This window comes from Electrona antarctica (assembly GCF_951216825.1).
Source record: "Electrona antarctica genome assembly, chromosome: 16".
Taxonomy (NCBI): Eukaryota; Metazoa; Chordata; class Actinopteri; order Myctophiformes; family Myctophidae; genus Electrona; species Electrona antarctica.
This window is the reverse complement of record NC_136797.1, coordinates 23378730-23396240: the sequence shown is the minus strand read 5'-3', so window position 1 is coordinate 23396240 and position 17511 is coordinate 23378730. Positions and strand designations below refer to the sequence as shown.

At 45.5% G+C, this 17511-nt stretch overlaps 1 protein-coding gene across 1 annotated transcript in view; it reads right to left on the bottom strand.

Moving 5' to 3' along the window:
• Positions 1-17511, bottom strand: part of lamc3 (laminin, gamma 3) — a gene marked incomplete at its 5' end in the record, with an annotated part of 260453 nt that overhangs the window by 31341 nt on the left and 211601 nt on the right. The window contains 8 exon segments of the mRNA XM_079525276.1: positions 2946-3202; positions 6090-6354; positions 10243-10421; positions 12526-12668; positions 14218-14371; positions 17190-17219; positions 17222-17299; positions 17302-17436. Of these exon segments, the coding sequence (XP_079381402.1) occupies positions 2946-3202; positions 6090-6354; positions 10243-10421; positions 12526-12668; positions 14218-14371; positions 17190-17219; positions 17222-17299; positions 17302-17436 (1241 nt within the window).

The following is a 17511-nucleotide window of genomic DNA, read 5'->3' as shown; positions in this document are numbered from 1 at the left end:
AATGTATTTTGGCGGGCCTTGATGTTGTCGTAATGACTCATTTTACACTCACAAGCGATCAGCTATTTTCAGCATGCAACCAAGTGTAAAATGACTTATACAGGAGCTCTTGTCCACTAGTCCTAGCATTTTAGTCTAGTTTTTAACTGTTGACGAAATTGTCAATACTTAGTCAAATATTTAGTCTTAGTTTTAGTCAGAATAGCTCAGTTTAATAGTTTTCATTTAGTTTCCATTTTTTCGTCTTAGTTTTAGTCGACAAAAACAACACTGGTCCCTTGAAAAGAGGCCAACAACAGCGTGGTGCAGTATGGATGTCCGCATTGCTCCAAGCTGGAGGCACGGCGGGGGACTTGAACCCGGTACGGGTTGAATGGCGGTAGTAGTATAAGGGACAGTACCACTTTCCCCTGAGACACCTGGTGCGACCGAGAACATGAACTTATATGCTGAGTGTTACACAATGGCCACTATGACCCCTACAGCTACAGTATGGCTGGCCCCCGGGCACTGTTCAAAATAGCACCCCACTGCTCCTAATAGCTCTATATAGGGATGGGCAGAGGATTTTCAGGCAGGTGCAAGAAATACTTGGCAAATAATCCAATGTCACACGCACAGCTTGCTTGCGTGCGTGTGCGCATGTGCGTGTGTGTGCGTGTGCGTGTGCACTGTGCTATATATCATGCAACAACTCACACTACATCATCATCCACACATCGTCCACATCACCGACACCACTGATTCTACAGATGATTTTACCAGCTTTTAACCACCGCAAGTGTGTCCACCCTGAGACTGCATGACTGAGGTCAGGGTTCGATCCCCGGTCGGGTCATACCAAAGACTCCCTGGCATGCTTTGGCACTCACCTCACCTGTGACATACTAGCGTCATGTCCAGGGGATGTACTTGTACATCAAGCTGCCTCACGCTACAGAAACAAGAGATATATATAGGCTCCTGCCATATGTGCCTCATGGCTCGTCAAAGGCTACTTATAGCCAACTACTCTTTTGGTGTATATTTCGGTTCATTGATTGTTCATGCAGATAAACGTACGATTACTTTTGCACTCACAAAACCGTGTCTTCCTCATTTTGTCACTGACTGACGGGCCAGGTCAATGACACCCACAACAACAACCAACCAACCAATCAATCAATCAATCAATCAATCAATCAATCAATTAATCAATCAATCAGTTCGGGTTTAAACCAAGGACACCTTCTTGTGAAGAAATGGAACCTGGATGCCCTGCGGCTCCTGATGCGTTGTTGGTGAAAGGAGATAGAATATGCTGAATATTTCATTTAATTTGAAAAAGAAAAAGAAAAGAGAAAAAAAAGTGAGGAAATTCAATCAACATTTGACACGCATGCATTCTCTCTTCGTTTTAGGGGGGCCGCTCTGCCTATTAATGTGGAATTGCATTGCTCTTGCTCCAGGCTTACCCCGGCGAGGCATTCCTATACGCAAATGCACGCGCACGCATATACTGTACTCAAAACACACATGCACGCAAACACACACACACACAAACACGCTAAAAAAAAAGCTATGGACTGGCAAAAACCTAATTTCCCCCAAAACCAAATGACAAGGCATGCAATATCCATAATAGACTCAGAGCTGTCGTACGCACTTCAGATAGACGGTAAAAAAAGCTTTGAGTGGTCCGTGCAGAACAAATGCTTTAGTTTTCTGTGTCCGTCAAACAAACCGTGTCATGTCCCTCTTCTCAGCAAAGTAATATCGCCCGGCGCTTTTGCATTCAGACGAAATATCTTCACTTCATCAGTATACACAGAGCACAGCTATTCTGCTTTAACCCATTTTGGACTGAGGTCGATTAAAAAAAGGCTTCTAAATCCTAAAAAAAATCTAAAAAACCTGTGTTTCTATGTCAGTGGTGCTCAACCTTTTTCATGTCAAGGACCCCCAGAATTATCTCTATTGGGCCACGGACCCCCCCATCTCAAAATATGTAGTTCCAGGGACCCCACAGAAGCAAATATTTTAGTTAAAAATGTTCGCTCTGAAATATATATTCAATGATTTGCGTTGAATTTTTTTGCATTTTTCAAAAATAGCAGACCTACAAGCTCGTAGATCTGCTTGCAGATCTGCTATTTTTCAATAGCTAAATTATAACATAATGTTTAAAACAGCAAAAGGGGTTCCCGCCCAAAATGGGTTAAGGATACAAATCAATCATGTTTCACTCAATATCAGCATGCATCTGGTATGGGTGAAAGCCTATTGGCATTCACATGCCTCTGTCAATGTCACACTCTGGGCCCTGCATGCGCTGCCTGTCACTGCCCATGCCCTGTGCTGTGCCCTGGTCCCTGTGGTGAGACTTTGGCCAATGTGTATTCCGATCCTGAGCGTCCCCAGCACCCCCCTTCACTTCATAAAGTGAAGGCTTCACTTCATAAACTCATGAACAAATGTTTAATAGTATAGCCTATAATGAATATATGTATGGGATGTGGTGTGTGAATTTTCTTGGGTTCTGCCCCAGCTGAATTCGTAATCAAACCTCATGTTTTGTTCTAAACATTGTTATAATTTAGCTATTGAAAAATAGCAGATCTACAAGCTCATAGCGCGCCACCGGGTGGCGCGCTACGAGCTTGTAGGTCTGCTATTTTAGAAAAATCATGAAAATGAGTCACAGATCTTTGAATATATATTCTTTTTTGAATATATAACTCGTTTTTAACTCAAATCTTTGATTCTGGGGAGGTCCTCTGGAACAACATATTTTCAGATGGGGGGGTCGGCGGCCAATTACATATAGTTTTTGGGGTCCTTGACATGAAATATTGAGCACCACTGATACAGAAACATGAGGTTTTTCAGAAAACTGACATTTTTTTAAATTTCGACGACGTCAGGCCTAAATGGGTTTCAGACTGGCGGAATGTTCTTCTTCCTACCATGTTGTCCAGGTCCAGCGTCGCCTGCTTCAGCTGCTTCTGAGAAGCTCCCACCATGACCACGTGGCGGCCGAGAGCGCGGCACACACTCCCGCTCCGGCCGCCGCCGTTCTTCTGTGCCGCCGCGCTGTCGTCTCCCGTCGTCACCGCGCCGACGCTGCAGTTCAGGGTGGAGGTGACGCCTCGCAGCTGGGCCAGCAGAGTGTGCGTGGACGCTTCGAGCAGGGAGAACTGTCTGATGAAGGCCTCCCGCGCTTCTGTATAAGAAACAAGAGCAAACACAATGGAAAACTAATAAACTGCTGCCTTGGGAACCCCCGGTTCGATCCCGGGGCGGCTCCGCCAGAGTCAGTGTCAAAAGTGTCCTTGAGCAAGACGCTGAACCCCTAATTCAGCAGTGGTGGAAAGTAACTAAGTACTCTTACATAAGTACTGTACTTAGGTAGTTAGGTAGGTAGGTATTTGTACTTTACTTGAGTATTTCCAATTTCCAGTACTTTTACTTCTACTCCACTACATCTCAGAGCCAACATTTGTACTTTTACTCCACTACAAGTATTTGAAAACTAGTTACTAGTTACTTTGGAGATTTTAATTTTGATTAGAAAACATAAATTAACCACTTCAACAATATACATTTCAGCCATTTGAAAATAGCAGATCTACAAGCTCACAATGCGTCGCGTTGCGACGCATTGTGAGCTTGTAGATCTGCTATTTTCAAAAGATTTTGTACATATTTTGAACTTGTGAAATGGCACATTCTGCACAATGAGTACTTTTACTTTTAGTACTTTTTGATGCCGATACTTTTGTACTTTTACTCAAGTACATTTTCAATTCCGTACTTTTACTTGTAACGAAGTACTTCTAAATTGCAGTATTGGTACTTTTACTTAAGTAAAACAATTGAGTACTTTTTCCACCACTGTAATTCAGTGGAACAGGAAATGGAGATGAGAGAGAGAGAGAGAGAGAGAGAGAGAGAGAGAGAGAGAGAGAGAGAGATGGACGAGGAGTGTGCGTGCAAATGGAACAGTGCCTGTCCTGTGTTGCCTTTTTGTGCCCACAAAAATAAGTCTATCTCTCATTACGAGTCAAACTGCACCCAGTGCCCTGCAGAGCTGTTCTGCCCGGGTTTGAACCTAAATCTCTGTTCAGTGTGTATATATGCGTGTGTGTGTGTGTGTGTGTGTGTGTGTGTGTGTGTGTGCGTGCGTGCGTGCGTGCGTGCGTGCGTGCGTGCGTGCGTGCGCGTGCGTAGGGGAGGTGCCTTGCGGTTTGGGAAGCTGCTATCGTGATTGCAAATATAATCACAATGAGCTGAGGATTAGAGATGCTCCGCCTGTCATATAAATAGGGATTAAGTTGGTCACAGTGCCTTGTTCTGTGCGCCGCCATTTGTCTCTATTTGGCCATTGATGTTGAGCCCGTAAGCCTGAATAGTATGAATATATATCAGCATTGTGCCGCAGTAAATGGGGAGAGGACGCTTTCACTAGTTTTGTATCGTGATTCATTCACCGTGTTGTCGTCGGTGTCGAGCGGAGAGACAGATTTGTCATTTGTTGCGTGCCTGAGGTCGTCCGCAGTCAAGGGGTTTATGCGTTGCCAGTCTCGTGATGCGAGGCGTCCTGCCATTTAATAAACCCCACATGCTCGAGTTGACTGGAGTTCCCCACGGGTCTATGCTAGGCCCCCCCCCCCCCCCCCCCTTCTGTTTTCCCTCTCTACACCAAATATCTATAAGCTCACAATACGTTGCGTTGCGCCCTCATAATTGGGAAGCTTATAGGTTCCAAGTGTTTACTGTAACAAGTACATTACATTTGCATTTTTGTCTGTGTAGCTCAGTCGGTAGAGCACTCGCCTTTCGACCGCAAGGTCATGGGTTCGAACCCGGGCACGGCCAACTCAGCGTATGAGTAGCACAGCTTGATGTTGTGTGGTGAGTACTGGGAGCTGATGAATACTGTGAATACAACATGAGCCATGGCAGAAATGGACCCATTTTGGCCCCATTTATGCCGCATATGGCCAGACAATCAGAGATCTCCGACCTAATGATACGTCCAGGGAAATCTAAATTCATTGAATGTTTTGGACCGTGGAGGAAACCATGGGCTAGCATTCCAAAGCCTATTCATTTGAAAAACATGCAATCCTGATACCGTCCCAATATCAAAGACCGTCCAAAAGTCTTTGCGTTGGCTCTGCGATGCTGGCACTTCGCACTCCCAGAAGATTTTAACTGTGTGAAATGCCTCTTTAGTTTGGTCAGTACTAATCATTTGAACCTCTATCCATATTTTTGATGTTGGCTTAGCTATTCAAAAATAGCAGATGTAACAAGCAACATGTTGTGCCACGCTGTGAGCTAGCTTGTACATCTGCTATCTATCTATTCATTATTTATTAAAAACATATTGATTAATAATTTTATCCTACTGTTGGATTATCGGACAAAATTGTTGTTTTTCGAAAACATCAATGCGTCACAACTCAACACATTGTGAACTTATGTTAATAATAGTCTAGCATGTGTGCTACGGTGTAGAGGGCGAGCTGAGATGTCCATTTTCCACCATTATCATGCATGCATGCATTTGATTTAGTTGTTGTCACTTCTGTCTGTTGTGTCGCATTTCCTGAACGTAATTAACTAGAGCCTATGTCATGACGCCTACCACCCTACGTTGTTACCACAGTAACCAAAGCAGATATGTCGACGCAGGGCTGTTTAAATCAATCCGAACACACAGATCTGTGACAGATCCGAATCCGATCACTTGCAAATGCAGTGTGAACAGTCGGGCCAAAAGATCGGATTTGAGAAATACATTGGATTTGACTGTCTAAATATGCCTTACTTTTCAGGATTCAAATTCAAAAGTAGCAGATCTACAAGCTCTAAACGTGCCTCTTCGCGCCGCTTTTCGAGCTTGTGGATCTATTACTTTTGATGCTTTTGTGGTATGATCAATTAGTAAGGCAATAATTACAAATATGGAGAGAATAGGTTTCTGTCCGACAGCAAAAGATATCTAAAAGATAAAGTGAAAATACAAAATAAACTCTTTATTCCATAATTGGGAAAAAGTAAGGGCTAAGAAAACATCTAAGTCGCAGCCCCTATAGTCGCACCTTGCATAGCCAGGAAGTCTTCCAGAGCGTTAGGCAGCGCGTCCTCTCCCTGCTGCTGCTGTTCCTCGTGACGCCAGCCGTGCGCGCCACCGTGCACGCCGCCATGCACGCCGCCGTGCACGCCGCCGTGCACGTGGTGCTCCTTCATCAGCATGTGATGGTTGTGCACGTGATGGTTGTGCACGTGGTGACCCAGCCTGCCCCGGCAGTCAAAGCGAGCCAGGAGCTTCTCCAGGTCCTGCAGGCGAGTCCTCAGCCTCTCCGCCTAGCAGCGGCAACAACAACAACAACAAAAACATCCATCAGCATTTTTTGGGAAAGGGGGAGAAAAGTTATCAATGAGAATATGAAAATTGTTATGATCCCGACCGTGACCAGAAACGCTACTTTGTATTTATTTATGCACGAGGCGGCCGTGGGAAGATATGGGGTTCACGTCACTCTTGGTATTTCAACCCAGCATCAAAATATTGCATTAACCCATTTAGGCCTGACGTCGAAATAAAAAAAAAAAATATCAGTGGTGCTCAATATTTCATGTCAAGAACCCCAACATTTATATGTATTTGGCCGCCGACCCCCATCTGAAAATATGTTGTTCCAGGGACCAAGCAAAGATTTGAGTTAAAAACGTTTGAAAAAATATATATTCCACATTGTCACGATTTTTCAAAAATAGCAGACCTACAAGCTCATAGCGCGCCACTCGGTGGCGCGCTATGAGCTTGTAGATCTGCTATTTTTCAATAGCTAAAGTATAACATAATGCTTAAAACACCAACATGGGTTCCCGCCCAAAATGGGTTAAAACAGTCCCGGCAAAAGGATTACGACAGCATACAGTATATACTTCCCATATTAGCTATCCAAGTCCGCTTACTTAATGTCTTTTAGCAGCTTAAGATAGAAAACAAAACAGTTTATGTCTTTAGATAATATACACACTCACTCATACTTTGTTAAAGTTGTTAAATCTAGAATCCATTAGTAAACTTTTCACCTGCATTTGAAGACGGTGCATGTGCAGGAGTTTTTGTTTTCCTTTTTGAATAGCCAAAGTGTAATATAATGGTTAAAGTGGTTAGATACATGCTGCTTTCCTAGTTTTAAATGGGTTACGCATTTTCTTGTCTTCTATTTAATTTGATATCTGCATCACTTTTCTTCTTATTCAACCATTCCGTCCCTCTATTTCCCCATGTCAGCAGCGTCTCCTTTACATAATACAAATGCATATCATACATATGTAAATGCACGTGCGTGCGTGCGTGCGTGTGTGCGTGTGTGTGTGTGTGTACTAGTACTTCAGAGAGAGAGAGACGGAGGGATAGAGAAGAAGAAGAGAGGCAGACAGTCACGCGTGCGTGTGTGTGTGTGTGTGCGCGCGTGCGTGCGTGCGTGTGTGTGCGTGTGCGTGTGCGCGTGCGCTTGCGCGTGCGTGTGTGTGTACTAGTACTACAGAGAGAGAGACGGAGGGATAGAGAAGAAGAAGAGAGGCAGACAGACACTGTGTGTGTGTGTGTGTGTGTGTGTGTGTGTGTGTGTGTGTGTGTGTGTGTGTGTGTGTGTGTGTACTAGTACTACAGAGAGAGAGAGACAGAGAGAGAGAGACGGAGGGATAGAGAAGAAGAAGAGAGGCAGACAGTCATGGGGGACAAAGAGAATAATTGCAGGTGTACGGAGCTGACAGGCCTTGGCGTGTTCAGTGAATAGCCAACGCTGTGAGAATCCCAGCATGCAGCGTTTATACAGGTACAAGCCGTCCCACTGAGAACACAAAAGCACGGCGCACCGCACGGCTGCAACGAGAATGTCTGCAGCCCACGGGGGGGGGGGGGGGTGAGTAACTATAGGCTCATTTACTCAAGTACGTGTACCGTGTAATAAGTTCAGATTGAGCATCTCATCTCTATACTCATCTCTGATATTGTACTTTTTAACCCATTGCTTGTAGATCTGCTATTTTTCAATAGCTAAAGCATAACATAATGCTAACGCCAAAAGGGGTTCCCGCCCAAAATGGCTTAAATCCACTACAATTATTTGACAGCTTTTAGTTAGTTACTTTGCAGATTTAGAGATTGTATTATTTACAAAACATACAGCAACCGCAAGGCAATTATAGGTTGTATACTTCAAGTTCACAACACAACACAAAAAAAGCAGCGATAGAACAATAAAACACTACTTTTGTTCATTTATATTTTGATGCCAGTACCTACTTTTACTCAACTAAAATGTTGAAGTGTTTCTACAGGCAAGTAGTGGCACTTATAGGCCAGTGGTTTTCAACCTTTTACCATTTCATTATTTATTCGGCATTTTTGAGCCACGGACCACCATTTTGATGAGATTTATTCTCTCAGACCCAGAATTTTTGAACATTTTGTTGTCGTTGTTGGGTAAGATTCGTCCACAATTCCATGCTGTACTGATGTGGTAGAAGAGAGAACAGGCAAACGTTGATCAAAATAGCAATTCTTCTACATTCTCTAATTGTGTACACTGTTCTTGTACATAAAGTAATACCGATGTTTAACAAAAGGTTCTCTTACTCTTGAGAGCGTAAAATACACCACCTGGAACACCTCAAGGACCACTGGTGGTCCCCGGACCAAACCAGTGACTTAAAGAATCAAGAGTACTTCTTTCACTCTACTGCACAGCGAATGACAGAGTGCGGTGTGGTTTTGTCCTCCTGGCCAATGGGGAGAACAGAACCGGGGGCAGCGTACGGATGTGGAGGAGCTGATGCTAATCTCCAGGGACATGGAAAGCGCTGTACTGGAGATCATTAGGGCAACATGTCTGCTTGTGTTTCACTGAGCATCCCCTGTTTACCTGTGATCTAGAAACACAAAGTGAGCCCATATGGCTGCGTCGCAACACTACAAAGACACAATGACCCGGGGGCTAGGCTATTTCAAGAGCCATTTGCACCGGATAATGGGCCGGTGCCAAGCTACAGTACGCTGTTACATGCAATTGTATGCAATTGTTCATGAGCGTTCACCACTGGCGTTCAACTTAAAGGACCACTTCACCACTTTTCAACATCTCTTCATATGATTGGTCCTCACTAATGTTCATGATAAAACACCACAATTTTTTTCTGCTAGGTCTGTGTCTCATAGGAGGGCTTTGGGCAGTTCAGACATCCGTCCACCAGTGACATCATCATTAGGCGGATTTTTTTTTAAACAAGATTTGTTTTAAAATATATTTAGATTTGTATTATCGTGAGAACGATGGCTTCCATTTTTGCATTGCAACTTTTCAGGAAAAGAAAGCCTGTAGTTTCTATTGGCTTGAAATCCCCATCGATGATGTCACTGGTGGACGGGTTTCTGAACTGCCCACAGCCCTCCTATGAGACACAGATTGAGTAGAAAAGAATTGCGGTATTTTATCATGATCATTAGTGAGGACCAATTATAGGAAGAGAAGTTGAAAAGTGGTGAAGTGGTCCTTTAAATGTATATGAATCATGCATATCTAACCCCCGTAACGAACAGAACCACTATCATGTCTAATCCTAAAATGGTAAATGGTGCATTTATATAGCGCTTTTATCCTAGACGCTTTACATAGATTGTGCATTACATTCAACCATACATTCATACACCGATGACATAGGAAACCATGCAAGGCACCAACCTGCACATCGGGAGCAATCAGGGGTTCAGTGTCTTGCTCAAGGTCATTCTGGGGGAGCCTGGGTTTGAACTGGCAACCTCGCGGTTCCCATCCGGCCACTCTACCCCTGAGCTACCGCCGCCCCGCCCCACCCCTCCTAACCACAATATTTTCCTAATGTAGGCCTACGTCTTTAAAACCTTTGATGCATACAACAATATCTTGCGAGGATCAGCAAAATGTCTAATGTCTATTTTTCAAATGATTTGCCCTATTGCCTGTTTATGTTTTCAATGTCTGTTTATATTGCATTGTTTGACCCTTATTTTCGTTTAACCTGTGCAGCACCTTTGGTTGACTTTGTCATGTTAAATGTGCTATATAAATAAAAGTTGAGTTGAGTTGAGGAGTAGATTAATACGCACGCACGCACGCACGCACGCACGCACGCACGCACGCACGCACGCACGCACGCACGCACATCCTCCTGCACGCACGCACGTCCGCCCGCACTCACCTGCTCCTTGACCAGTCCGTAGCAGAGTGGACACTCCTCGCACTGGTGCGTGGCTCTGTTGTGATAATAGTTCATTTCACATCTGTCACACTTGTAGCCCACGAAGCCCTGGCGGCAGAGACAAGTGCCGTTGCTGTGACACTGCATGTGGATGGAGCCCATCGGGTCACAGTTACAGGCTGTAGGGGATAAAGAGGACAATCACCATGAGTGGAAGAGAGGAGCATTGGGGTGGAAAGAGCAGATCTACAAGCACGTCGCAGTGCGCTGCCATGGTATGCATTGTGAGCTTGTATTATATTGTATTAACCCATTCTGGACGGGAACCCCCTTTGGTGTTTTAAGCATTATGTTATACAAGCTCATAGCGCGGCACTGCTACGAGCTTGTAGATCTGCTATTCTTGAAAAATCGTGAAAATGTGGCGCACATCTTTGAATATATATTCTTTCAGAGCAAACGTTTTTAACTCATATCTTTTTTTCTCCGGGGGGGTCCCTGAAACAACATCTTTTCAGATGGGGGTCCACGGCCAAATACAGATAATTCTTGGGGGTCCTTGACATGGAAAAAGGTTGAGAACCACTGACATAGAAATGTAGGTTTTTCAGAAAACTGTGTGGATTTTTGGTCTACATATTCCACCATATAGATAAGATTCCGGATTGCAGCTTATCAGCTCTGAAGGGGTACAATGTACTAGCCCATTAAGTGCGTGTACATTGTCACTTACAAAGGGCAGCAGCAGCAGAATCTCCCCAGTTCCCTTAGATCCATTATAACGCCTTCAATATCTTTAAAGTTGTCTATCCTTACTCATCTCCAAATACCCTGCCCGTTTCTAAATGCCTATGATTGCTCCCCCTCTGTCTCTTATAAAACATGCTGTGAATCCACTGTCATTTAATACACTGTAATTGAATAATTTCATGTGCATGTTTGTACTTTGTGTATTCATTTAAGTGCATCATGATACCGCATTTGCATGTTTGTAATGGTTTACGGCCTGTTTTTGGTTTATGTTCATCATATGTACATCTTTACATCATTACATGAGTACATTAAAACTCAATGGCTGCCAAGGACTTATTTTTCATGATGTCCTGGACTGCCAAGGACGTGTTTTTCGTGTTTAACATGGGGGAAAATATATATATATATGGTGGCGGTCTGAGACTTTTGGCGCCCCCTGGTGGCGGTAGTCTGTTATTCTGTGGTGTGATTAGGTGGGGTGGGAGCCGCTATAGTTTTAGGATAGCTTTTTGTTTGTTTTTGTCCTTGTTTGTGTACGCATGAATGTATCTGTCTGTATTGTTCTGTCGACTGTATTTACTGTATGTTGTTGGACCCCCTCGAAAACGAGATGAGACATGTCAAGGGGATAACCTTCTCAATAAAAGGTTAATATTTGACGGTGTAAACCAGTGGTTCCCAAACTTTTTCATGTCAAGGACCCCCAAAATGATACTCATTAGCCTGCGGACCCCCCATTTGGAAATACATGCCAAGGACCCCCCATAAGAGAAGATTTTTACTGCTCTAGGGCCCCCGGTTTGACCTGAATTAGGCTACGGTTCCCTATTTAAACCATTTTGGGCGGGAACCCCTGTTGGTGTTTTAAACATTGTTATAATTTAGCTATTGAAAAATAGCAGATCTACAAGCTCATAGCGCGCCACCGAGTGGCGCGCTACGAGCTTGTAGGTCTGCTATTTTTGAAAAATCGTGAAAATATTTATTTCAGAAAACTGGAGGATTTAGAAGATTTTAAAAGATCACGAGATCTCCTGAATGTGTCAAACTGACATTGAGCCTATATGACACACAGTGTGGCTTCCCCCCAGTAGGCTACCTTCACATTCAGTAGATCCTGTGATTTTTTTGTGGCCAGATGTAATTTCCTGGGGTTTATTAGGACTATAGTAAATAATAAAAAAAGAAATCGCCATAATATTTTGTAAAAAAATACATATTTAGCCCCATGCTCGAATGCCCCCGCCCCCTGTCAAAAACAGCTAAAATCCCTAAAACGAAAGAAAGCAGCAAATGAAAAAAAACAACACTCATCTTTTACTTTCTCTAATAACATCCTAAAACATGAACCTTGGTTGAAAAAAACTAAAGTGGTCCTTTAATGTAACTTTGGTTCCTAACTATCATTTACTTGGGGACCCCCGGACCCCACTCTGGGAACCACTGGTGTAAACTATATATATATATATATATATATATATATATATATATACATATATAGTTGTTGGATGCAAAGTGCAGCTCCAGTACCTCTGCAACCTCGCGCGGAGAATCCAAAGAAGCTTCCTCTGCATGAGTGACACAGTCTCCCCTCCACGCCGGCGCGACACATGCACTGTCCTGAGACAGGGTGGCAGGCCGCGGACAGAGAGCCGACCGGGTTACACTCGCACCTTCATATAGGAAGTAAAGAACAGAAGAAGACAAATAAAAGAATCACCAGACCACTAGACACATGGGAACGGCGTGGCCCACACGTCCCAAACTCTTCGGCCTTTGTGGCAGCGGTGGCCGAACGGAGCGGTCTTGATACCGGAAGGTCGCCAGTTCGAATCAGCGGTCCGACACGTTCAAATTACCACCGCTGAAGTGCCCTTGAACAAGGCATTGAACCACTACGATGAAATGTTCTATGAGCAGGGCCTGGCTGGAAACAAGTTCTTGAGCTTAGCCCAGATACCCTGGGTAAATATAGTAATCATTTCATTTAATTTCATTACTCAGACCTTTACATCTAGCATACAACAATGTTGCATGGTAGATGTAAACAAAGGCTAAGTGTTTTTTTTTTCTTCTGTTTGTTTCATGCCCTTGTTTTAACATGATTGTTTTACCTTGTTGTACAGCACTTTGTAACATTGTTTCGAAAGGTGCTCTATAAATACAATTTACTTACTTACTTACTTACTAGTCTGAAAACCCACCTCTTCAGACTCCATCATGGCCCGTAGCACTTGCCCTAGCCCAGACGATCTTACAGGCGTATGCAAAGGCTCAATAATTTATGTAACTTAGATAACATTGATATAGACTTAGATAGCATTTTATGTAGACATAGCAGTATATAGTATACATGCATAGTTTCATTATATAGATATTCCACTGTTACGTTCTTAGCTTACGTATGATTCATGATAACTACTTGTGTATGTATATGATGTATTGCCATGCAGCATGCTTTTTTGTTCTTGCTTAATGTAAGCCGCTCTGGATTAAGAGCGTCTGCTAAATGCCTAAATTGTAATTGTAAATTCAAACGGTTCCCATAAGGGTCCATTTTGACCCCTGCTGGTCCCCTGGAGACAACGTTGAGAACCTGCAGGTTTAAAATATCGTTGCGGTCGGGGCAGAAACCGCTAATCCCTGTATTCAAACTTTTCTTTCTTTCTTCATAAATTAACAGCCTAGTTGATCATACTGCGGCGTCACACAACAGCATCAAAAGGAGCAGATCCCACGAGCTCGAACCACAGCACGAAATCTGCGTTTTACAAGCCTTTTAGATATGCTACTTTTTTATTTTAATCCCGAAAAGCAGCCGTTCTGGACATAATGATGTTTTCAACCCAACAGGGATGACATTGTGATGCTGCTCACCTCTCACAGCCTCTCCAACCCAACAGGGATGACATTGTGATGCTGCTCACCTCTCACAGCCTCTCCAACCCAACAGGGATGACATTGTGATGCTGCTCACCTCTCACAGCCTCTCCAACCCAACAGGGATGACATTGTGATGCTGCTCACCTCTCACAGCCTCTCCAACCCAACAGGGATGACATTGTGATGCTGCTCACCTCTCACAGCCTCTCCAACAGGGATGACATTGTGATGCTGCTCACCTCTCACAGCCTCTCCAACCCAACAGGGATGACATTGTGATGCTGCTCACCTCTCACAGCCTCTCCAACCCAACATGGATGACATTGTGATGCTGCTCACCTCTCACAGCCTCTCCCAGGCTGCAGGTTGAAGTAGCCCTCGTCACAGTGACTGCAGTCCTTCCCCATCACGTGACCCAGGCAGTGACAGCGTCCGTCCGTGGGGTGACACTGGTCCAGCGGCCCCGAGGTCCCCGCTGGAGAGCAGCTGCAAGCTGGGCACCGCAACGCAACGCAGCACAGCACAGCGCGGCGCGGCACGGCACGGCACGGCACGGCACGGCACAACACAACACAACACAACACAACACAACACAACACAACACAACACAACACAACACAAACACAAACACAAACAGAACACAAACTCTCTGATCAGGAATAATCATTATTATAATAATTAACATAATTAACATAATGCAATAGATTTGATAAGCAATCATAGCATTAAATTGCTAATACATAGTGGTTTGAACTTAAGTGAACAACGTATTTTTGAGGTACCTTTGCTTTACTTGATATGTTTGTTTAAATACTTTTGTACTTCTACTCCATTGCAATGATTTGACAGCTTTAGTTACCAGTTACGTTGCAGATTTAGATTTAGTAATACAAAACATGCACTAACTGAGTGGGTTAAACTTGCACTTTCACTCGAGCAAGCTTTTTAATTATACATTTATTATATTATTATACGCTCTTTTAACAGAACATTTCTACATGGTGGTGTTGCTGCTTTTATTAAAAAAGAAACAAAGAAATAAAAAAAGATCAGAGTGCTACTTCCACCACCGCTAGCTCCATGGTATCTTTTATCTAAAATAACTGGAAGCTTGAATAGGGGGATTCTTCTTGTAGCCTCATGCCACCGTAGTTGAATCCCAGATTCCCGCTGTTATCAAAAAAGCTCTTCTCTATCACGGTGCCTGCACGACAGACACTGTGAGATCTGGCTGTGTGCGAGCACAGCCTCCCTCCATCCATCGGAGGGGTGTCTGCGTGCCAGCCATATTCCTCCCCAGGAACACGCTAACGCAGACAGCAGAGTGAGTTGTCACTCAGGGAGACTCATGGTTCTACTGGACGTGTGTCATTGAATCTCAGCGGTGATGGGGAAAGTATTATTATTATTAGTCTAGTCTCTGTTTCAACGGGCCACACCCCAGTCTCTGTTTCAACGGGCCATACCCCAGTCTCTGTTTCAACGGGCCACACCCCAGTCTCTGTTTCAACGGGCCATACCCCAGTCTCTGTTTCAACGGGCCATACCCCAGCCTCTGTTTCAACGGGCCATACCCCAGTCTCTGTTTCAACAGGCCATACCCCAGTCTCTGTTTCAACGGGCCATACCCCAGTCTCTGTTTCAACGGGCCATACCCCAGTCTCTGTTTCAACGGGCCATACCCCAGTCTCTGTTTCAACGGGCCATACCCCAGTCTCTGTTTCAACGGGCCATACCCCAGTCTCTGTTTCAACGGGCCATACCCCAGTCTCTGTTTCAACGGGCCATACCCCAGTCTGTTTCAACGGGCCATACCCCAGTCTCTGTTTCAACGGGCCATACCCCAGTCTGTTTCAACGGGCCATACCCCAGTCTCTGTTTCAACGGGCCATACCCTAGTCTCTGTTTCAACGGGCCATACCCCAGTCTCTGTTTCAACGGGCCATACCCCAGTCTGTTTCAACGGGCCATACCCCAGTCTGTTTCAACGGGCCATACCCCAGTCTCTGTTTCAACGGGCCATACCCCAGTCTCTGTTTCAACGGGCCATACCCCAGTCTCTGTTTCAACAGGCCATACCCCAGTCTCTGTTTCAACAGGCCATACCCCAGTCTCTGTTTCAACAGGCCATACCCCAGTCTCTGTTTCAACAGGCCATACCCCAGTCTCTGTTTCAACGGGCCATACCCCAGTCTCTGTTTCAACGGGCCATACCCCAGTCTCTGTTTCAACAGGCCATACCCCAGTCTCTGTTTCAACGGGCCATACCCTAGTCTCTGTTTCAACGGGCCATACCCTAGTCTCTGTTTCAACGGCCATACCCCAGTCTCTGTTTCAACAGGCCATACCCCAGTCTCTGTTTCAACAGGCCATACCCCAGTCTCTGTTTCAAGGGGCCATACCCCAGTCTCTGTTTCAACAGGCCATACCCCAGTCTCTGTTTCAACAGGCCATACCCCAGTCTCTGTTTCAACAGGCCATACCCCAGTCTCTGTTTCAACAGGCCATACCCCAGTCTCTGTTTCAACAGGCCATACCCCAGTCTCTGTTTCAACGGGCCATACCCTAGTCTCTGTTTCAACGGGCCATACCCTAGTCTCTGTTTCAACGGCCATACCCCAGTCTCTGTTTCAACAGGCCATACCCCAGTCTCTGTTTCAACAGGCCATACCCCAGTCTCTGTTTCAAGGGGCCATACCCCAGTCTCTGTTTCAACAGGCCATACCCCAGTCTCTGTTTCAACAGGCCATACCCCAGTCTCTGTTTCAACAGGCCATACCCCAGTCTCTGTTTCAACGGGCCATACCCCAGTCTCTGTTTCAACAGGCCATACCCCAGTCTCTGTTTCAACGGGCATACCCCAGTCTCTGTTTCAACAGGCCATACCCCAGTCTCTGTTTCAACGGGCATACCCCAGTCTCTGTTTCAACAGGCCATACCCCAGTCTCTGTTTCAACGGGCCATACCCCAGTCTCTGTTTCAACGGGCCATACCCCAGCCTCTGTTTCAACGGGCCATACCCCAGTCTGTTTCAACGGGCCATACCCCAGTCTGTTTCAACGGGCCATACCCCAGTCTCTGTTTCAACGGGCCATACCCCCAGTCTCTGTTTCAACGGGCCATACCCCAGTCTCTGTTTCAACGGCCATACCCCAGTCTCTGTTTCAACGGGCCATACCCCAGTCTGTTTCAACGGGCCATACCCCAGTCTCTGTTTCAACGGGCCATACCCCAGTCTCTGTTTCAACGGGCCATACCCCAGTCTCTGTTTCAACGGGCCATACCCCAGTCCCTTTGCTCTGTCCACTCACCTTTGCATTTCTGGCTGCTGGTCTGGTTTGCGCGTCGCCGTAGAAGCCGGGTTGGCATCGCCCACAGTGGTCGCCCTCCGTGTGCCCCAGACACTTCAGGCACCGGCCGTCAGGTGGTCGCACACGCCCACCGCGTTGGGGTCCACGTTGCCGTTACAGTCGCACCGCACGCACGGTCGAGCCGACGGGCCGGACTGGCCCAGCGGGTCGCCATAGAAACCGTCCTCGCACATCTGACAGCGACTCCCTGAGGGGGGGGGGGGGGGGGGGGGGGGGGGGGGGGGGGGGGGGGGGATATGGTGGGGGGAAAAAAGCCAAGGTC